The sequence below is a fragment of the Genypterus blacodes genome, unplaced genomic scaffold (assembly GCF_046128005.1).
Source record: "Genypterus blacodes isolate CSIRO-AG114 ecotype Tasmania unplaced genomic scaffold, CSIRO-AGI_Gbla_v1 ptg000007l_1, whole genome shotgun sequence".
Classification (NCBI taxonomy): Eukaryota; Metazoa; Chordata; class Actinopteri; order Ophidiiformes; family Ophidiidae; genus Genypterus; species Genypterus blacodes.
This window is the reverse complement of record NW_027466821.1, coordinates 5,534,242-5,556,532: the sequence shown is the minus strand read 5'-3', so window position 1 is coordinate 5,556,532 and position 22,291 is coordinate 5,534,242. Positions and strand designations below refer to the sequence as shown.

The 22,291-nt window shown below is 43.2% G+C and overlaps 4 protein-coding genes across 5 annotated transcripts; all 4 read right to left on the bottom strand.

The window, feature by feature from the left end:
* Window positions 1-4,166: 4,166 nt before the first annotated feature.
* Window positions 4,167-9,891, bottom strand: ube2nb (ubiquitin-conjugating enzyme E2Nb). The gene is made up of 4 exons (XM_076153345.1): window positions 9,764-9,891; window positions 8,080-8,326; window positions 7,005-7,145; window positions 4,167-6,095 (listed from the first exon to the last, which is right to left on the bottom strand). The coding sequence occupies exons 1-4, from the start codon at window positions 9,791-9,793 to the stop codon at window positions 6,052-6,054; spliced, it is 462 nt and encodes a 153-aa protein (XP_076009460.1). The 5' UTR covers window positions 9,794-9,891; the 3' UTR covers window positions 4,167-6,051.
* A 259-nt stretch (window positions 9,892-10,150) lies between these two features.
* Window positions 10,151-11,800, bottom strand: mrpl42 (mitochondrial ribosomal protein L42). The gene is made up of 5 exons (XM_076150253.1): window positions 11,666-11,800; window positions 11,257-11,326; window positions 11,028-11,112; window positions 10,788-10,951; window positions 10,151-10,281 (listed from the first exon to the last, which is right to left on the bottom strand). Exons 1-5 carry the CDS (start codon window positions 11,742-11,744, stop codon window positions 10,236-10,238), a joined length of 444 nt encoding a protein of 147 aa, XP_076006368.1. The 5' UTR covers window positions 11,745-11,800; the 3' UTR covers window positions 10,151-10,235.
* A 533-nt stretch (window positions 11,801-12,333) lies between these two features.
* pwp1 (PWP1 homolog, endonuclein) lies at window positions 12,334-17,742 on the bottom strand. Its single transcript, XM_076153333.1, has 15 exons — window positions 17,561-17,742; window positions 15,698-15,756; window positions 15,339-15,514; window positions 15,152-15,237; window positions 14,956-15,052; window positions 14,739-14,849; window positions 14,505-14,635; window positions 14,343-14,410; window positions 14,150-14,246; window positions 13,984-14,045; window positions 13,795-13,903; window positions 13,613-13,703; window positions 13,410-13,531; window positions 13,161-13,266; window positions 12,334-13,010 (listed from the first exon to the last, which is right to left on the bottom strand). The coding sequence occupies exons 1-15, from the start codon at window positions 17,624-17,626 to the stop codon at window positions 12,916-12,918; spliced, it is 1,476 nt and encodes a 491-aa protein (XP_076009448.1). The 5' UTR covers window positions 17,627-17,742; the 3' UTR covers window positions 12,334-12,915.
* Window positions 17,743-17,960: 218 nt separating this feature from the next.
* On the bottom strand, window positions 17,961-22,268 carry LOC143002896 (uncharacterized). Of its 2 annotated transcripts, XM_076153300.1 has the most exons (10): window positions 21,783-22,268; window positions 21,188-21,400; window positions 20,965-21,095; window positions 20,601-20,870; window positions 20,093-20,507; window positions 19,544-19,996; window positions 19,248-19,455; window positions 19,064-19,144; window positions 18,838-18,933; window positions 17,961-18,765 (listed from the first exon to the last, which is right to left on the bottom strand). In XM_076153300.1, the coding sequence occupies exons 1-10, from the start codon at window positions 21,852-21,854 to the stop codon at window positions 18,452-18,454; spliced, it is 2,253 nt and encodes a 750-aa protein (XP_076009415.1). In that variant the 5' UTR covers window positions 21,855-22,268; the 3' UTR covers window positions 17,961-18,451. The 2 variants fall into 2 exon arrangements, with proteins under 2 accessions (XP_076009415.1, XP_076009407.1); XM_076153292.1 differs by having other exon boundaries at window positions 19,544-20,507.
* Window positions 22,269-22,291: the final 23 nt, after the last annotated feature.

Sequence of the window (22,291 nt, the reverse complement as noted above, 5' to 3'; positions counted from 1 at the left end):
TTCAGCACCACCGGGCAGAAACACACTACTCCAGGAATTGCAACGCCTGTGTCGACTGGGACATAAGTGATGTCATTAACAATTGTGACATCATTTATGATGACATTATGAGGGTTGCTAGGGTGGCTCCATTCATGATGTCATTAACAACTGCGGTTCCGTTGATGTCTCCCACTGCTATGATCTGGTAATACAAATGAAACATTACACATGTGCTCGTTGTATTGATGTACACACAGACATAGAAGTAGTACAGAAGTGAAAGGAGGAGGATGAAGAGGAAGATGCATCTAATGGGTCCAGGCTGACTTCTGGATGTTTGAGTTGGCATGGAGGAGATACAATGCAGCAAGCTAATCTGCGTTTATTGTACTAATCAGTCAGAGTACAATCACTTTTACAGCTGTCAACAGATTGTAAAGTGGTATTTTTAGAATCGTTTTTAAAAACTAAAGTTAAATTTATTTATGAGATTATTAAGAATCAAGAATCCTTTTCATTATTCTGCCTTACTGAGTCATTTTAAGATCCTGAGTCATTTAGAGCAAAGACCTCAGAAGTTCATTTAGATTGGAAAAATAGTTGAAATGTCACACTGGCAGAATTTCTCACTAGAAAATAAAACAAAATGAGAATCAATAAAAGTCCAAATGCATTGTTTGGAATTCAGTTAACTTCACTCAGACTAACAAGGACGGCTCACTGGAATTTGTTATTGCAGCTTGTTCACAAGCAAATGTGTTTCATTGGCTACTTTACCCATCAACACTTCAAAGTGAGGTACACTGGACCTTAGCTGCACCCTCACACACAGACACACACACACATACACGGTGCCTTTTTTCCTCCTTCTCCGCAGTGCTTGTTATACAATATACAGAGGTCAGGGAAGGGAGGAGAAGACGGCACAGTCTATTCTAACGATGGATGGAAAACTCACAGAAGAGAAGGGATCCCCTAACACACGCACGCACGCACGCACGCACGCACGCACGCACGCACGCACGCACGCACGCACGCACGCACGCACGCACGCACGCACGCACGCACGCACGCGCGCGCACACACACACACACACACACACACACACACACACACACACACACAGGTACATGCACAAATGTAAATGATGTTTTGAATACATGTGTACAGTGTGAATCATCTGCATATCAATCAGATCTATAATCCTACTTGGAGCCGAAAGGAAAACATAATTTGTAATTTACATTCACAGCAAACTAAGTGCCAGTAATACACTGCAGCTGGCTTGTATGATGTGTTGTGATAGAGAGGCAGTTACCTCATCAAAGTCTTTATGAAGTCCTAATAGTCGATAACAAAAGAAAGAAGGGGGGGTGGACTCTAAAAACCTGAAAAGCAAAGAAGCTGGTTACATAAGACAAGGGAGGCGAGGTGAGAGGGCGCTGCAGTCTCCTCATCTTCATCTCCAGCACAGAGGAGAGGAGGAGAAAGATTAAAAAGAAAGGCAAGAGGGGCTTCGAGTAGGCAAAGAGAGGAAAGGGGAAAGGAAAAGGAGGAAATGAGAAAGGACAGAAAGGATAAAGAGGAAAAGGAGGATAGAGGCCAGGAAGGACAAGATGAAAAAGAAAGAGAAGGCTGAAGAAAAAGAGAAAGATGAAATGAATCCAATCAGCCACAGCAAACAGCTTTCTCCATCTTACAAACGGCTGCTACAACCACTCTGTCATGTTGCGGGCTAAAATGCTGACGTGGATGACACGCTACACCCAAAACAAGATGTCCGGCGTCACCTCTGAGTGCCACATCACCGGCATGAGAGAGTGTTTTTCACCTACAAGTCAGTAAAGCGAGAGGAGAGACGATCTGTCATTAGTGGGCTGCTATGTTTAGCATCTGGAACGCTGTCATGTGCCACACCACAAACAAAGTGCTGCTTTAAATGGGTAATATACTCTTATTGATTAAGGGCCACTGGTGCTGTCACAATGGTGTAAGATGTAATAAAGCTTCAGGGCGACCACATAAACCTTTATTTTTTTAGGAATATGTGACAATCTAAAGTCGTATTTGCCCTGATCAGTACCACAATGTTAACATTTTGACATGGGTGAAAACATAACCTGTTTTTATGGAGGTAATAAAACCTCCACCATGTCTAAAGACTGTAATTCCCCCCCAAGGAAAATCAATAGTAACCTCATACGGACGATGTTCCTTTAAATGTTAGGACACCATTTGACATTTTGCTGTTATTGAATTAAGACTCATTTGTTGGATCATGTTTGTTGTGGTGCCTTACAAAGTGTTCTGTTTTGTTCGGACAGGCGAACTCGCCTCATTTCAAGCAGCTGTTTTGGTCTCACTTTGACCTCTACAGGGTGTCACAAATGACATCATTGGGACATTTCAGGTCTCTGTCTCCATCACAATTTCATCTGCGCTCTAAAGCTGCCTCAAATGTCGTCTCTTGCCCGCAACACAACAGCAAAACCATTACACATTATTATCTTAATCACCACCTGTACTTGCCAAGGCATGCCAATATGACGCATTTGTAGCAGCGATGTGCAGTTTTGCTCTGATTGCTCAATAGCACTTCAAGTGAGGATTGTTCCACAGACAACAGCCCCTCACTCTGGTTAATGTTTCTTCAGGTTGCATATTTTCAGAAGGGTTTCCTGCAATTTAACTCAAAGTCTGGGCACATACCGAGTGAAATGACTCACGGTTGCCATATAAACCTGAGCCGCAGGCCATAAAATATTGCGAAACACTTGTTTTTGTTGAGAGAACATCAGACCATGTCAAATAAAGAGATTTAACGTTTCCTCCTGTGCATTTAAGGAAAGAAAACCGTTAGGAATCCAACAAGGAATCAATCTTAATTCCAAAATCGGAGAGTGAAATATATGCAGCCACCTGAGTCACAAAACAAACTTTATAATCTACCGAAGCGTCTCACTTACATCAAAACAATCACAGAAAGAGGTTCAGGGACTGAATTACTTTTGTCGTGCAGTGCCATCCTGTGGAACTATGTGGTACTGCAGAGAAAAGAGGCCGTTTGAACATTTTTCAGGCCTTCAGACTTCAATTCCGCAGGCACTAGATCCACATTCTACATTCTTTCAAGGTTTTTCATATATCCTGAGTTTTAAATACTTGAGATTTTTCAGCCTTTCCCATTAGTGTGTGTGCCGTCCTACTGAAGTATAGGCAAGTTAAAGCCGATTGGCAGACGGCTCTCCACTCTGCATTAAACTGTTGGGAGATTTGAACTTCAAAAACATGATAAAACTTAAATACTGTCTACAATTTTTCCTTCTACATACAAAACTTGGATACATAGAAATAGAATACAATATAGAAATAGAAAGAATATGTAATATTTTGGATTTTCTATTCTATTTTTTATTTTGGAATATTTTGGCCAGATGATTTTCATCATCTGGCCTAATGTTTACTTTTTACAAGTTATTGCATCACTGAGGATGCTTCGGTTGTCATAAAATAATGATATTCCTGACTGTTCTTCAATACCTGTTTGCCTAAATGTTTAATATGAATTTGTAGTATTTCTATTTGATGATTTCAGGCTTTGAACTTTCACATTGGTCTTATTTAATCTTATTCTCTACATTTCCAGCCACACAGTGCAATCTTTTCGGGAAATACACTACTTCTGCACACAAAAACATCTTATATTTCGTATTTTTTACCCATGTTTTTTTTCAAATTTCAAAATTGTATCAGTGGTGAAACCTAACTACAATGTCACCCTCGGATTGTCAAAATTTGGACAAATAGTGCTCCAACTAACTCAAATAACTGCCGGATTCCATGTTGTAAACTTGTATTTCTTGCATGTGTCCGGTGGCTCCCTCAGGTGGACAAGGATGATATTACATCTGGCAAAAAAGGGTTTCATTCACAACTATTAACACCCTTACTGTGGGTTGTGGTTTGCAGTTAACACGTATCACTACAACATAAAATGACTTTTAGAACAAACACGCCACACAACATAAACAAGCACAGCCTCTACTTACCCAACTCAGTTTATTTACAGAGTATTTGAAGAGCCATGTATGTAAATGTACTGAATCAACCAACAGAACTCTTCTTTTTTTACACATGGGGAACTGATTAATCAGAGTTGGATCTCAATACTTTTGATCTAGATGCTTCACATATCCAGTGACTGCTTTAGTTTTTTTTTTTTTTTTTTTTTTTAAAGTTACTGTCAACTCCCTCCAGGAAACAATAAATTAAGCAGGTTTTCAGTTGCCGTTTTGCCTTTCAGTCAAAGAGTAAATGTACCGGTTAGTTGGAGATATTAATATGACCGTGTGAGAATATGACAAATATACGCGACACCAAGCCTGTGAGGATCCATTGAAAAAAAAGAGGTCAACCAAAAGACGCTTAACAAAAATAGTTTTACTAAAACAGAACATTATACAGTCCTCCCTCAGAAGAGCCATACAGAAGCAGTGTGATCATGGGGGGTCAAGGTTCATCTACTGAGTGGCGTCACCTTAGATTCATTTGCTGATGTGTTTTGTACGGAGCTCTCTTACCCACAAATTCACCCCTTTTAAGGGAAGCCTCCACACTTTCGCGATGTTGAGCGACTCAGACATGATGAGAATTTGCATGATGAGGATATAGAAGATTTATTTGGGATTTAGTTTTATTCAACCAGGTTTGAAAACATGGTGGAAAAAAATATATGACTTAAAAGAACAAAAAACAAAAAAAACAACCCAAAACCAAAACATTAACTAGAATTCTAAAGTTGTGTGAACCGTCCTGATTTGGGTTTGATTATGGTACATGCTTTTTATTTTACTTATTTCAATGCAGTAACGCTGAAAATAAAAGAGGACAGGCAACATGGAGAGCATGGACAGAGGCTTATAAAATAAAGGAAAGTAAAAACACTTTACACCTCAACTTCCTCCGCCGATTAAGAGGAAGTCGCCTCCCGACACAACCGGGGAACAAACGCGCGCGCGACTCGACAGCGTTAAATCCGTCGAGTGTGCCGGAAGTGACGGAACCAAGCGGGGGACCGGAAGTTTACAACGATACACTTGCCCTCCCAAAATCTGTCCCCCAAAACAGGATTTATTTATTTTTTTGTATTAAAACAGACGTTTTTACTGGCACTTGTGCAAATATGGGAAAACGACGGATCATTTAGTTGAGAGAAAAAAAGATGGAGGCGCCACTTTTTTTAAACTGACGCGACAGAATCTCACGTTACCGCCGCCGTGCCCGGAAACATTTTATTCGAGCAAATGAAAACGAGGAAGAGTTAATATTACGCCGCGACACAATGACACCAGCCGTCGACAATACGTGTTAATTCGTAGCTATGTGTGAACAGGAACATCTGGAAATTCTACAAGCTTGATATAAGGAAGGGGAGGAGAGAAGCACTGTGTGTTTGTTTATTTAGTTGACGCTGCCTGTCAGGTGAAAACGCTGCGCTCGCCGTCCCTCTGAGAAGCACTTTACATTCTCTCTGTGTCACGTCACAGCTTCGAGAAAATTTGAGCTATTGGGAGTATCGGAACGTTATGGAAGAAATGCCCGGCTTTTAAATCGAGGTAACTTTCTAAAATGGGTCAAGCCAGCTGTAGTACAGCGATGAGGAAGTGTTAGGAGTGCATGCAGCCTCGAATAATACGCATACACGATATCGTGACCTAATGTGTTTAGTAAAAACGCCTGTGTGTGTGGTTCGGGGAGCGAGCGCGCGTGTGTGTGTGTTATTCGTCAGACCGTCGCGGGGAGGAGGATGTCGTTTCTCTGTCCATGCATTCAAGAGCAACACAGGAAGAAAAGCTAACACACATCTAAACGCATCGCAGAGAAGAAAACAAGTCACCCAGAGGTCTGCAGCAGTCAATCTCCTCATTTCTCTTTCAAATAGTTTTGGACTTATAATCTTTTTTTTGTTGGTTTTCTTTTTCGTGTGTGTCCGTTAAATTCAAATGTTGACAGAATAGGAGTACTTTTTTTTTTTCGTGGATCACATTCAGTCGCCTCGCTGCTCAGCCTCTATCCTTCGTTCTTGCCTGCGTAGAGCCTGGTCCATGTTCGGGCTGAAAGGGGGGCACAGAGAGGAGACAAACTGGTTTTGGTGGGGAGGGGGGTGATGGAGCAGGAAATATGGAGCAGGAAAATGGTGAATGGTTCCTGGATTCCCCCCCTGGCAATTGTCGGCCTGAAGCATCGAGAGACCGAAGCATTCCGGCATTCCCAAAACAAACATTTGCTTCATTAATTGAAGTCCCGAGTGTCGTCTTCTCAAGCTAAAAATGCTCTTCTACTGCATTCCTCAAGGATAAAGCTCCTTTTCCCTCAGCAATTCCCATGAAATGAGAAAACATAACAAGTATCGTTTGTGTAGCCGAAGCCTGATAAGCTTCCTGAGAATACAACCGTCATCCACAGACCATAAAACATTGACATATCCCTTAAGGTTACAGACAGTAAAGTAAGGGAGGATGACGAGTGCATCTTCCTCCTGTAAATGCTCTGTCTCACTAAAACAGATGGGATCCTTTTCTCCTTCAGGCTGCACATCTCTTCTATACTGATCAGAATTTGAAACGCTAGGGTGGGCGCAGATCTATTGAAGCGGGAGCTGGATCGGAAGAGGAGATATATGAATAAGTACCGCCTCAGGTAAATAAATGAGGCGATCAGCCGACCCGTATTGTTCTATATGGTCAGCAGATAAAGTTTGGGAATCACCGGGTTAAGGACTTCAGTGAGGCGTCGCTTATTTTGACTTGATTAGGCCTCCGCTGTTTGTTTATGTGTGTCTGTGTGTGCAGGGCATTTAATGCACACTGGAGCCTGTGCCTGGGTTTGTCAGGTCTTTTAAAACAAATCGTGCTTGAACTGCAACAAAACCGTGTGTGTTGTCTGATCTTGAGCCAAATGATAATAACAGAATCTCAACGCCCCGACCGGTGTGGCTGTGCAAAGCGAGTCAGTGTCCTCACCTGTCTCAATGGCATGGCTTTCATTTTTCTTCCACTGCTCTGCGACGTCGTTTGCCAGGGGGTCGTCTGGATTGGGAGCACTTAATAAAGCCTGGATAGATAGCAACACTGTACGGATCTGCAGGGCTGGAGACCACTTATCTGGAGAGAGTTCAGGGGGGGGGGGGGGGGGGAGGTGGAAATGACAGCTTCAGTCAAACACGCTGAACAGGAACGGAAACTCACCCAACAACATAGTGGAAGTCAAGCAGGCACAACACACACACACCCCACAGCGGAACCAATTAGAGATTTAGTCATGGTAAACTGTAAACACATTCTTCAAAAAATAGAAACCAAAATCAGCTCCACTGGTATTTCAGTGAAAGTGGGGACGGGGCTTGATTGACAGCCCCTCACACTGGGCCTCATTCATCAATATTTGCTCATCTTTGTTCTTGGTTGTGCCTGAAGGCGCGCGGATGAAATAAGAAAGCTTGCGTCAGATTCACAGCACTTTTACGACATTCAGCCGTGAGCCTCGTCTGCCGGGATCTGCTGACTGATTCACACTTTGATCTTAAATTGAATGTTGGTTCTAGTCTGTTGGTGACTAGCATAAGGAACACCCCAGAACTGAACTCTACTAGTCTACTTTGAAGAAGATTGAGTAACCTAATTGGAGAACCCGGTTAGAAAGTGTGTGAGTATGCTGATCTGGTTCCTCAGTGGCCTCTGGGTGCAATGCAACGTCCCCTCCCCCAAAAAGCACCCTGGACACACTGGAGGGGCGGGCCGAGCACTAAACCTGTGTAAGTGTGTATCTCCCTTTGCCCGTCTCTCTGTATCTTCATCAAACTTTCCAAAATGAAATGGATCCAAATGGACTCGTTTGCTGTGGCTGTGCAGCAATAACACAAATAAATTGTGTCTGGGTGTAATAATCTTAATCTCTGGAGTCCTGTTGAGACCCCTTAACGGCTTACAGCCCTGCAGTGTGTCGCCGGTGCGCGATTACACCAAAGCCATACAAAACAAATGTGTGCACACCTACAAAAACAACTGTGTGAGTTCAGTGACTGACGTGTCGTCTTACCTTTCAAAATGTCTAAACATATTCTTCCCAGTTTATCGACATTGGGGTGGTAGATTTTGGTCATGAATCGCACTTTGGGAGCTGCCATGGGATACTCTTCTGGAAGAAATAGTTCAAGTTTAAAGGTGCCTCCTTCAAAAGGAGAGTCTTGAGGCCCCGCAATGACCACATGGAAGTAGCGTGCGTTCCCTTCATCGGGTGTAGCCGTGATCCCTGGGACGGGCTCTGCAATCAACCGCTGTGTCTCCTGAGAGTGGGGCAGAGCGATGCAGACATGTCTATAACACTGTGCTGACAAAGACACCTGGAAATATTAAAAATGTGCAAATGTGAACTTCCACAAACACACACGCTTTCAAAGAAGATTGACAACATTCTGCGCACTATTGTCTAACATCACAAGATAGTGAGGGCAAACTTTCAACCTTGTCAGACGCTACAGCTGCCAGAATAAACAGCGGTGAAGTCAAACTAACAAAGAGATATCAAACAAACAAGGAGTTTGTGGTGTCATCCCAAACTAATGGAGTAACAACAATGATGTCATACCTTAAACATTGAATTCATATTAGCAGGTTCCATCTAACTTCAATGTGAGGATTGCTGATTGCTGATTTGATCTTTTGAGTCGTATCTTTATAAACGGAATCAATTCACAATTCGGGACCAATTGTTGGACATAAACAATCTAAAAGACATAACCTTACGCTCTGAGGCTAATATATGATATTTAACACAAGATCACACACTGCAATATTATGTTCTTTCGTATAAAATGACTCCAGAGAACTTAGGGTTACAGTTACTCCAGCGCTTATAACGCATTTCAGTAAAGAACACGGTGGGTTTGGGTGAATCTTCGGAGGAAGCAACATTTCCTTATTTCTGCATTTAATCGAGCAGGTGCAGTCCCATCTGCAGTCAACAGGAAGAGAGCCTATCAGCAAATACGCATCTCAAAACATCCACTTCAAGCCAAACTACTCCTTTATACAGCAGGATCAGGGTGTATTACTGATTGGCCACCATGTTTTGGCAGTGAGACGTTGTAATGTATGTGCTGAATGTTCTGTATGAGGCTGAGCTGGCTGATCGCGCCCACTGCTGGGCCCTGGCCCTGCCGGAGCTGCGCTATGGTGTGAGGGGAGAAGACGGCGCCGCCACCGGCCTCTCATTCTCGCATTGTTTACAACAAAACCCTCGCAATGTTAGCGATATTATCGCCGTATTCTTCGTTACGGTCGCTTCCAGAGCGCGATGGCAGCTGCTCCTATTAGCGCCGGACATGTGTACCAATCACTAGCTGCAGGCTGCTAGCTTAGCTTACTTAGCGAATCCATTCATATCGCGATTAAGATGAATCGATTGTAATTTTTTATTTTTACGAAACAATAGCAACATTAGAGAGTGATGTCGAGATGTGGATTACACCAACCAAGCGATTAAGCGCCCACAGGGCGAACGGAATAAACGGGAAGTGGCAAACAAAACACTTAAGACACGAACAGGCAAGCTAGCTGCATAACTGGCTAGATAAGAGCTAAGTGTGCTAGCCGCTTTAACGTCAGGCTACACGCTGAACGGCGTAGCAGGGAGGGTAGCTACGATCAAACCAACATTAAATCATCGTATAACACATACACACGTGATTAGTAATATATTTGTGTTACTGTTTCAATTATACCTTTACAATCCTACGAGGCAAACCGGCCATCTTGTGTTAGCTCTTATATTTTTAGCCGTAGACTCGCCTTCTCTTCAGCCGAAACTGACCGAGCTCACGGGGCGGGGCTTCAACTCGCTTTCCGGGGGTTTCACATGACGTCATCACGTTAAGGTCTTGTACCGGCGTAATTTTTTATAGTTGCTTACGTATTATGCAAGCTTACTCCCTTCGTCTTGATTTATTTGCGATATTATGTATCTTTTGCGTGTTCTAAATTGAAATCACAAGAGTTAAGTACGTAAGTATGTAGAAGTTTGGTACAAACAATTGTTTACGCAAATACTTATTTCACCTCAGCTGCAGTATTGTTGCTGATGTAGTAGTGAATGAAACGTCAACAAGTAATCAGTCATAATTAGCATTTTTATTATACAGCACTGTGACAAAAAGGCTAGCACATATCATTTGCATCAGATGAAATTGCGCCCAATTATCTGTCTTTAAGGGAATCCTTCTTTTTGCGTCTTGTGTGGTACCTGTGAAATATCAAACAGAAAACTGATGTCGATGTTGATGGGTAATACTGCCCCCTGCAGGTTAACACAGTGTCTGCAGTGGAAAACACTACCTACATTATCTGTCACTTTTGGTGACAGTCAAATATGTTGAAACGTGGTGACTGAATGTAACATACTTTGCCAAACTTCTTTACATTTGTAATACAATATCATAGAAATTTTCAGAAGCAAATACACCTTTAGTATATCTTATATTAGAATAGAATACAATTTTATTGATCATCATGTTGCATGCAATCCACAGCAAATCCCATGCAATTGAAATTTAACTTGCACCCCCTCATATCACACACAGACAAACACATGCATTACAGATTGGGTGCAGGGATTATTAAGGATTGTGCTGGAGATCTGACCCATACAGAGACCGGATCCACTGACTAAGCAGTAGTAGTAGTGACATTTTGAGGTATAATTTTTATTTTTTTTATAACTGCTATATGTGTCAAATGTAGTGCACTTACTGTCCAACTGGATACCAGCGGTGTTTGGTGGTGAAGAACATCTTACTCAGCTCCTCTATGGACGGCCCCCGTTTGTCTTTCAGCACCTCCTTACTCAGGTGGGACTTTAACACCTGGTCGTGGGTCTCAGCCTGGTTGGTCAACGGGTCTGGTCGCTCGATAGGCTGCAAGTATGTACTGACATTAGTGATGTGCTCTATGTATGGGGATATTGTACAAGACAATAAAGTGCTCTACTACCGCTGTGAGCTCATAGGGAATGTCGACAGATGGATGGTAACACACAATGGTTTTCCCATCTGAAGTCGCTCCAATTTCCACTTTACTAAATTTGAGAGATGCAAGGTTAGTGTGGTGACAAGGTACAAGTAATGCAGCTGAAACTGAACAACTGAAAGACTGCACGAGCTTAAGGAGAGAGCTAAGGATCATCAGTGACAGTACATGGATATTTAAGTCAACGACATACCAGTTGGAGCCATCAAGTGAAGGACCGGTGACAGTGGACTTCAGACGAGCTGCAGCTGCACCTATACATGCTGGAACAGATCAAGAGGGGAGGATTCTCCATTTACCCATTTTATTTTATGGATCACTATTATATGGGTTAATTATATAAATTCGACAAATCTAACATCTGCACTAGTTTCTTGTAACGAAACCTCAATTTATTTTTATTTATTTTATTTTGTATAGCTCATGCCAGCTATAAGAAAATCAAAATAGGACTGTTTAAGAACTAATAGTTTTTTACCCAAGCTTCACGTCGTTACGTTAGCCTAGCTTGTTCACCTTCCATCGTTTCGTATTTACACAGACACAATCCGACAAATCAACTCATAATTTAACAAATGATAATAAATATGTCCACAACTTACGTTGTGCGTGTCGGAGTTTGGTACTGTTAGAAAATCGCCATAAGAAGGTATTTAATCTGCAGATATGACCTGTCGCCATGCTAAGTTTTCGTGCTTGCCGGTGCTACTCAACAATGGTTCCCTCTAAAACGACGACTCGCTCATGTTAGTTCCGCTTCACAAGCTACAGTCGTAGATCCCATTTTTCGCGATAATCATTGAACACTGTGTATTATTTATGTATTAAAACCCCACTACACCAATTAATTGTGTGCATTGCTCTTTTATATGGTGGGATAATGCAACATATAAATAAAGTATCTGTCTATGTACTTGGGCAAATTGCCTATTGACTGACAAAATCACAAGTAGTTCTATCATGTATACACAATACTACCCTCTACTCATACATTTCATATTTTCTCTATTATTCCTACAAATTGGGCCATGATCATTGGCTGTAGAGAAATGTTAAGGAGCATGAAAACTTGTGAAGTGACCAAATGTTCACTCATCAGGTTTTACATACTGCACGCACAGACAACATCCCGGGATATCCTTTGTGTGTTTGTATTGCAGACTGATGTGTCGGTTGCGCTGCTCTAGATGTGGCTTTATAGGATTTGGTCTTGTGCCAGAGATGAACTGGGTTTTTTCCAAACTGCTGAGCATCACAAAACACACGCAGACACTTCATAAAGCACATTTATTGTAGTTATTTGTAAAAGTTAATTATTTCTTTCAGCAGTTTGGTGTTATGATTCCAAGCAGACATTTATATTTTTATATATCATAATCTGTCTCTTCCAGTAACCCCCGGTATCCAATATGACAGAGGGCGTCTTGTGTATTTCAGGTTATTTAAATTTGCAAATGGAATGGAAATATAAACAATGACTTACTCTTTGTATCCAAAAACAGCAAACCAATCATTTGCATCACTGCTTCCACCTCATGAATCAAATATATATTCATAAAATATCAATATGCATATAAGAATGTCATATATTTACAGGCGTGTACTTTTCTTTACCAAGCCTCTTAGTGTACATCTGTAACTGAATAACCTGTTATTTGTAAGAAGAGAAAACTTTTCATGTTCAGAAGTCCTTTACGCCTCTCAGCCCCGTTTGCAGACACTGGTCGCCTTTTACAGTGCAGTTTCTGAATCATTTCATCATGACATGGAAAAACTGCACTGTGGTGAACAATCTGCCCGGGCTCGCTCAGTTTGATCCTGTTTACAGTCTGTTGTTGCGTCCAGAGGCTCACTAGGAGACTTCCATCTGCGCCGTGCTTCCAGCGGCAGACGCCTCCGCCCCCGTGTTCGCCACCAAACGCTCCCGACCGCCAAACACCTCAGTCACTAAAAACAAACAATGACAACAGTGCAACAGCAAATCAACATGAAACAGTCAGTGGATTTTAAAGCTTGCAGTCGACAAACAAAATAGAATAAATGCAACTGTTTGAAAAGATAGAATGAAGAAAGGAAAAATTTAAGTTTCTACTGTACCTGCGGCAACATCACTTATATCCCACATCCTCAAACCATCTTTCTGTCCTCCAAAGGCGTAGACGAAGGGCAGATCAGGGCAACACGAGGCACAGAACAGCACACCCTACACACACACACACACACACACACACACACACACACACACACACACACACACACACACAGGGAGGGAAATGCACCAATTTAATCACACCATCATAAATATACTTACAATATCAGGAGGGACTTATGGAAAAAAGACTGTACCATCTTCATGTCCCGAGAGTGCACCAGGTTGGGTTTGTTCCCCAAAATGTCCCAGATCTTCACATGTTTGTCTGCTGACGAGGTGACCAGGCATCCTTTAATCTGGCTGCTGAGCTCCAAGCCTGCAGACAGACGAAGAAGGTGACGAATGGTTTCAAACACACACAAAGAAAAGGCACTAGTTAGAACCACCGCCTACCAACCTGACACTTCTTCATCGTGTGCCCTGAGTGTGAACACGGGCTTGTCCGAGCGCGCGTCCAGGCAGTAGACAAAACCGTCTTCTGTACTCACCTGAAACAGAAACGCACAAAAATGTAATGCTAAGTGTGATTTTAAGCAACCTGGACCACATTAGTGTATCGGGCAGGAAAGCTGCACCCACCAGGAAGTTGCAGGGTGAGAAGTGATTCCACACCAGACGCTCCACCTGACCGCTGAACCTCCAGGTGCGATAGCTGTCCGGACTGCGGCAGTCGTACAGCACAGCGGTTCTACAGAGCAGAACACATGAGCCTCAAACACACAGACATGGTTTATCGCCTTAACTTCACATATACAGGGTGACACCTACTTATCAAATGATCCTGATATCAGGGTCTGAGCCTCAAACGGGTGGAACGCCAACGTCTGGACCTGAAATAGACCACAAGTCAAAAACGTGCATTTTTTTAAAAGACTGAAACATCAAATATACACAACCAGTTATATCCAGCATCATTATTCGTCTCATGAAGCACCTTATCAGTGTGCCTCTGCAGCGTTGTGGCTGGTTTGCCTTGAACCAGATCCCACAAGATGACCGTGTCGTCCGCCGATCCGCTGGCCAACACGTTCCTGGGGGAAGATCCACATAAAAACATGTTGTACCACCATGAGAAATGGGAATTAAATCATACAAATCTATGTAACTGTGTACGTTTAACCACCGACCTGACCAGTTTGTTCCAGGATAAATCCAGAACTGCATCTGCGTGTCCCTCCACAGGCTCAGCTGCTGCCTGCCATCAGAATGAGCGGCAACACCACAAGGTCAACCGCTGACGTACAGTTTAACACGCTGGACATAATTAACTTTAAAGTATGCATTTGTACCTTCTTGCTCTTCTTTTTCTTCTTGGACGCTTTCTTGCTGCCCAGGGAGAAGACCGGCTCCAGGCAGTCCACCACATCCAGGTCCCACACGTCAATCTGAGGGGTCATGTTGCCCACGGCAGCGTAGTTTCCTGCAGGTTTAGAAACCTGACTTAATTGTGATTTGTTACAGTCACGTGAACCTCAGAAATCGCAAAGGGTATTCCGTGTCAAAAGGGATGGAACGTTTCCTACCTACTCCGTCTCCAGGGCTTGGGTCAAAGTTCAGCCATTCCACGCAAAGTGGGTAAGCGGGCAGCAGAATGTCATGATGCACGTACAGAGACTCTTCCTCAGAGTTATAAACTGTTAAGGAAGATATCAAATATTAAACAAATACATACAAGCATAATCCCATTTGTATTCTTGACATTCATATATAATCTATGTATATGTCAGATAACATGTTTACCAAAGATCTCCAGATTGCAGCAGTCCTTCTCCGTTTTGCCTGCCAGGATGAGATTGTCGCCGGGTTTGATCTGGAAATCCTCACGCTCGTACTGATCCTAAAGACACAAAAACGAAAAAGGAAGCACAAGTCCGCTTTGACAAGACACAAACAAACGTATTTAGACAAATCCAGTGTTTCCAGAGGGATCACTCACTGTGTCTTTGAGAGTGACGTATGGATCTTCCTCGTTGGAGCTGAACACTGTGAGGCCGGCCAGACTGTCGCCCAGGCTAGCCGTCACTACAGATTATTTACAGGGTCAGGAATAATAATCAGTATGGAGCTTCTCATCTACATGGCAAATTATATAGACGAGATTAGATAAACATCATCATCCTCACCTGAATCCTCTTCGTCGTATTTATCCAGCCCGTACTCTGCCAGCTCGTCATCTTCGTCCCTTACGCGTTGATTCACATTCCTCGGTGCTGCAGCATCTTCCGTGGGGTCATAGTCTATGTTCTCTTCAGCAGCTATGCCTTCGTCCTCCTCGTCTTCATCTGCGGCTGCTTGCTCACTGACAAGAGAATTAGACAATTAAAGAACAGGAAATCCAATACAGGATGAAACAATTGAATATTGAACATTGAATTAGAGCCTAAAATCCCCAAATTAACTTCACTTGGTAACACTTAAGTTTCAACAACGCAGAAATTGCAGTAATGTGTTGTCTGTGTGTGTGTGTTTTCCCCAAACACACCCCAACTCCTCTTTTGCTTCAGTAATGATGCGCTGCAGCTCCTCTTGTGTCAATTCAACCTGAGATGGAATAAAGAAGTAAGAAGTAAGACATGTTCATGTACATGTTCCAAATTTACCACACAAACTTTACAACCATTACATGTTTTGGATCCTCCTATATCATAGTATTTTCACACCTCTGTCCCAGAGAACATTTGGGTCTTGTTCATGCAAATAATGTGCCTGAATAAAGTATTTTTTTGGAATTCAGCAGTATTTTATTGTGACATTTAAAATGAAAAGATACCGGTAGCACCTATCTAATTCTAAAACAGTGGCTGCCTGGGAGGCTGAGCTTGAAATCCATCTAGACATAGACTGGCAGTACGTAGTCATACGCAATCTACATATGCCTCGTCCTGTGCTCGTCTCACTCTCATCCCGTTTAAGGTCATACACAGGGTCCATTTTTCTAAATCCAGATTGGCCCAAATGTACACAGAATTAGAGGACAAATGTAATAGATGTTCGAAGCCTCACTGTAACCTCAGCCACATGTTTTTTTCTCTGCCCCAGGCTGCACAACTACTGGTCTGGTTAATTCAACACATTGTCTACCATTTTGGGAACGCAGGTTCAACCCTCCCCTCATATTGCCATCTTTGGTACCCCATCTGACTCACGCCAATTTAACACCTCACAAAAGGAAATTGCCATGTTCACCTCTCTGCTTTTTTAGAAGCCGCCTGCTCCTGCATTTGAAATCCCTCACTCCTCCCTCTATTTCACAATGGCTACGGGATATGAGGTTTTTCCTTAAACTCGAGAAAATCAAGTTCACTATGAGGGGACACACTGATTTCTATCAGAGATGGCAACCATTTCTCTCTTACTTCTCAGATCTACAGGCTATGACAGACCAGGGATTGAAAACATGAACACCAAATAGTTCCTTTTTATTTTCTCATTTTATTTTACATCCCAGGCGGGCCAGGACGGGGTTGTGTGACTGCAGGGTTGGGTCGGGTCTTTGGATGGGATTTCCTCTCTTTGTTTTTGTTTCTCCCTTCTCTTCACCACAGCCTATGATATGATTTGTAGTAGTCTACATTACTATTTGACATCATCCTGTTAAGACTGTAATTACCCTATGAGATCATCGCATCAACATCACTGATGCCATCCTGGACTCTGTGTCCACACACTAGGGCCATGTTCTCACAACCTCCAGCAGCCGTGGCTTCCTGCTGTTTCAACTTCAATCTACTTGTACCTTGTATTGCCTATTTTACCTCAGGGTCCAGTAAAAAGTTAAACAACAACAATAATGATACAACCTTCCTTCTTTCTTTCTATCCCTTTACCCCTCTTTCTGTATAAAAAATGATGTCCCAAAATATCCCCTAACTGTATGCGCACTGTTATATTAATGTTTGTAGTATAGTAAACTTTTTTTTAATTATAAGATATTAGGTTTGCTGCAAGAAGATGAACATACAGCAACAACCCAGGATGATAATTACACGTTGTTTTCTCCTACATAAGCTCAAATAAGTTATTTCCAAATCAACCATTGTACAAGTAACCTATCCTAAAACGACAACATACCAAATGAGAGCATTTAGATTGATTAAGAGGTTAGATTGAGCCCAAAATGAGGTTGAATCCAACAGACTCTTGACAGTAGCATTAGCTGCAGTGTGGCTTTGTAAATGACTTATCTTGCGTTTAACTATTTAGCTTCAGATTGAAACATTCATGAGCTACACGCGTTACACGGACTGTCATTGCAAATTCTCCTACATTTACCTAGCAGCCTTGTCAACACATTAGCTTCCCGTCTGCTAACTCGAGCTACTTTAGCTTTCGCATGTTTACTTACTTTCTCCGGGGTTTCTTTGGCAACGCCTCGCTTCACCCACCCGACACAAGTGATCTGTGAACTCATGCTGGATATGCAGCTTCTTGAGTTATTAAAATTGATAAACGGTGCAAACACACACACAGGCAGTTCACCAGGCTGCACATACAGGCATGTGTGAAGTGTGGAGGAGGATTTTCTTTTCGTAGGTGAGCCTGAAGCAACTCAAAATGCCAATTCATGATTGGCAGAGTCACTTCCGGGAAGGTTTCTCCTGCTTCATCTCTATTGGCTACATGCTCTGCGTCTCCCCGCCTCTTTGTCGATTCTGCGGTGGGAGGAAATAAAGCGGTTACTGCCAGTGAGCCAAACACGGCCAGTTTATGATATTTTTAAAACATTAAACTTTATTTTACAAACTATAATAAATATACAATAACCAAGGCACATCATTACAGTATGTGACTCCAGTTTTTATGTGCAGACACAGAAATTCAGGAACTACTTCATATATTTGTGTCACTACAACAATCCCACTATAGAATCTAGAAAGCAAAACGTGAACATCTTGTTGTAGGATATGTTGCTGTCTTAATGTGACCTGACAGCAGGTTGGTGTCAGCAGACAGACCATGTTACAACATTGCTTTAAAAGCTGGGGAAGATCTTCGTCATGGTCTGTAATTGGAATATGAAAAATATAAATTAATCTTTGACATTTTATAGTCTATGATTATATGCTAGACAAGCCCTATATAGAGTTGCTGAGGCCCCCTGCAGACGATAAAATATACAAATCAATTAACACTACAGTTCACAGCTCTGGCAGGACAATAAAGCTTTATTCTATTCTATTCCAGTGACTGCAGTCCACGCCGAGTGCCAAACTGCAGCACATTTCCCCCTGGAGTCTCATTGGTAGTCGTGTTCGATCCTCTCTCGTTTTGGAGGGTGTCCAAGCGATGGTGCTCCGTGTCCCCTGCGTGCTGCCTTTCTTTGAACCTCTTCGGCTGGCTGAACCTCCCCGCTGGCGCTCGACTGCAGAGGCTTTCGGCCGGTCTCCCTTCCGAATGCACACAGGGCCGACGCCAGAGCACTGTCTGTGTTTAAGCTCTTAAAACTGTCAATAAACGTCTGCACCGGAGAGGTGAAGATCTCAGGATCAGCCAGGAGTTTGTTTGAGACTGAGTGAAACAGATCCTGCAGCTCCTCTGCCAATATGGTCTCTGAATGGGACAGCACACGGATCAGATACAGGGATATTTAGCGTTTCTAATAGGAAAAGTGGCAATGCTTACCTATGCTGCTGTAGCCAGGGTCCTCCATCTCCTGCTCATGGTCTTCTTCCTCTTCATCATCTTGTCCAATAGGTGTAGCCCATGTGCTGTCAATGACTGCATTATAAAATAATTTCATGTTTTAGCATAGTCTTATTTACACATGGGTCATTCTTGGTGTGATTATCTACACAGCAATGTCTTTTTGTACATTTATTTGTCTGTTTGCACAACAAGAAGTACACACATGTAGGTGACGATTCCATGGAGTTGGTTTGGTCCACCTCAAGTTCCAGGGTAAGAACCTTGTCGTCCGGTACGCCTTTCCCTAATGAAATTGTAAAACGAGAACATTTTCAGCTTCAATAACCTTGTACAACATAAATGAGCAAACATGTAGGCTATGAGCGATTGTAGTCGCAGATTCACACCAATGGCTATTTCATGTAACATCTTTCGCATGTACGGCGAGGTGGGAAGCTCCTTGTCCTGGAGGTCAAACTGTGTCATGACGGCATTGAGGTGTTTGCAACTTCCTCTCTCTTCGCCCACGGGACATGTGCAGGTCCTCAGCGCTGTGTTGACGTGGTACTCGTTTTCCGGGGCTGCGCCTGTGACGGTATACTGCATCTCACCCACCTGTGTAGAGAAACAACACGCCAGCTGAGCAGAGGAGAACACAAACTGTCCTCATTGACATTGACACTTACACAAAATACAAACATACTTGCATGATGGCGACGTCACTGTACTGCTTTGGCTGTTTTCGCGATCGTCTGTTCTTGGCTACGTCTAGTAACCGCCTTGCATAGTAAGACTCCATCCTGGTTTGGACAAAGTCGACCAACTGCGTCAGGTTGTAAGCTTTTAGTCGGTGGAGGACCTTGTCCTTAAGGACCAGCATGGCCGCCTCAACGTACTGGTTGGTGTGGTTGCCCCACATAGGAGGATCCACCTGAAGGCAGACGGCCCAGTCCTCTTGATTCTGGTAGATCTCTTCCAAATGGCACATGAACATTTCATACTTGGTCGCCAGTGAGTTGCTGTGTGTGGCAGCATACTGAGCTTTCAGCGACGCCTCCGAGCTGGAATAAATCAAGTCCTGGAACAGATTCAGGAGCGGCACTCTGTCCACACTGTTGATGTTGTTGCTGTTCGCCCACAACCATCGCCACATGGCCTGCAGAATGTGGAACACGCAGCGCATCAGGCAGGCGTTGGGATACACCTCTTTCAGGGCCTGGCGGAGAGGTTTGCAGTCCTCCGTCATTATTACCTGTGGGCCGTGATCTTCTCGGCCGAAGAAGCTCCCACTGGGCGTCAGCGTCTTAAGCAGCTGCAGACCCGCGGTGATGGCGGGCTGCGTCTCTGCGGAGGTCACGATCACACCCAGCGGTAGCCCTCCTCCAGCGTAGTGAGTGAGCAAGAGATAGACGTGATGGTTTTGTTTGTCGCAGCTGCCTGAAGAATACATGAACACCATCTCTCCGCTCTGTGCGAGTTGAGCGTGAACTCGTTTCATGAGTGGAGTGCACATAGCAACAACAAACTGCTTGTCCTCAATGATCTCCAATGCGGCGCATCTTTCTCCTTGGTTGATGTTGTACTGTTCAAGACTCAGCTCGAGTTCCTTGACCATTTCCTGTCCTGAAGTTGGTCCAGATGATTTCCTGAAGATCTTGTAGTACAACCTAAGAACAAAGGAAAATACCAGGATATTCAATAGTAATTCACTGTCGGTCATGTCGGATACTGTTTGTAACGCCTTGGTTACACGTTCATACCTGTAACAAAACTGTGCGTCAGGGCATTTGGACCGGTCGGCGGCAGCAAACATGTACTCGTTGCCGTACTGTGCCTGCAAGTCCCGTTTAAGGGTTTTCAGGGCAGAGGAGGGAGAGTGGCCGTTCTGGAATAACGTTGTAATCTTCTCCACCGTTTCGCTGGAGACGTCATTCCATCGGAGAGCCTCTGCGCACGCCACACGGTGGTTATGCTCATGACGCAGGGTGACAACGGTGACCAAACGCTCTGTGAAATGAGAATCTCCGGACCTACATGAAAAAGAGGGAGAAATGAATAATCACGTGCGATAAAAAAGACACAAAAACACACACAATTTGGTGGCAGGGGTGTGTTGAAACCGACCTCGACTCTCTCCCTCTGGAGAACATTGTGTTCTTCACCACCAGGTGCAAGGTGGCGGGGCAACAAGTGTTTTTGCTCTTCCTTGACGGTTCTTCTTTGGCCCTCGTCTTGTGGTGACATCGCAGGTCTAACTGTGGCAGATGTGGGAAAGACAGAGCTGTGATAATGGAGATTTAACTGTGACGCCATGTCGTTTTACGTATGGACAGTACAGAAAACATACTCTGAATTTGTTTTTGGGGCCAGGGTTTGGGTACGTTTTCGACTTGCGCCACGTGAAGCCGGAGTGCTCCTGAAATTGAGTCTGCCACTGCAGGACTTCCTCCTCTGTTTGGAGGTTGAGCCTCAGCTGGCATCTGAAGTGCTGGAGCTCTGGGTCATCTCCCAGGGATGAGAAGGAGCAGAGGTGGTGATCGTAGTCAACAGGTAGAAGTTTCTGTGCCAGAGAGCAGCAATCATCATTATTCAATCATGGTTCAAGTCTCTAGTGTAGTAATTAGTTTAGTCAGCTGGTATAGATGATTAAAATAACAAATCGTTAAGGGCTTAGTGAAAGCTTTGACTTGCATCCCGTGAAACAACTCCAGTTAACCAAATTACTACCAGATTAACATAATTCATTTACTCATCATACACTTTAATATTACCCAATTATTATTATTAAAAATATCTCGTGATTACCAAATGTGATGTTTTAGCCCCTGAACAGTAACCAGTTATAATGTAGCTAACTCTAGCTCACTAGCTAGCGATTGGTTTTGTCGCTGGTTCTCTCCCCAGCATCGCTCTTCTTCCTCCAGAACATCATGCAGTCTTACCTCAAGTGGTGTCAGGTTGTCTGTTTGCCTTACTTCATTTCCCCCGCATATTTCGCACACTTTCAAAGGCATATTTTAAATCACTAGCCGCCGGCTCACCTACGAAAAGAAAATTCACGTGTCGCAGAGTGGGAACAAGGACCTTGTGTTGTGTCGCGTCCTGGTGACGTCTGTAAAATGTTTAATTACCTGCCTGACCAAAAACCGTAACACTAATGAGGGAGAACGAGTTCGTAGGTAATTACGTTTAATTTCGACTTCAATTGTTATCGAATGTTTCCGTAATGTAACATTAACTTTGGATTCTTCACTCCAAAAAAAGAATTTAATAATAGTCAGTCTATATTCACAGATGTAGTAACTTCACACAAGGATTATATGTCTGTAAAAAAGGAGCTCTTAGAACAGACAGTTGCCATATATGTATACATTTATTACATTTCCCACTCTTTTGTCTGCTGTTCAGATGATTTTCCAATTGTCCAGGAAATAGGATTCAGATGTTGTCC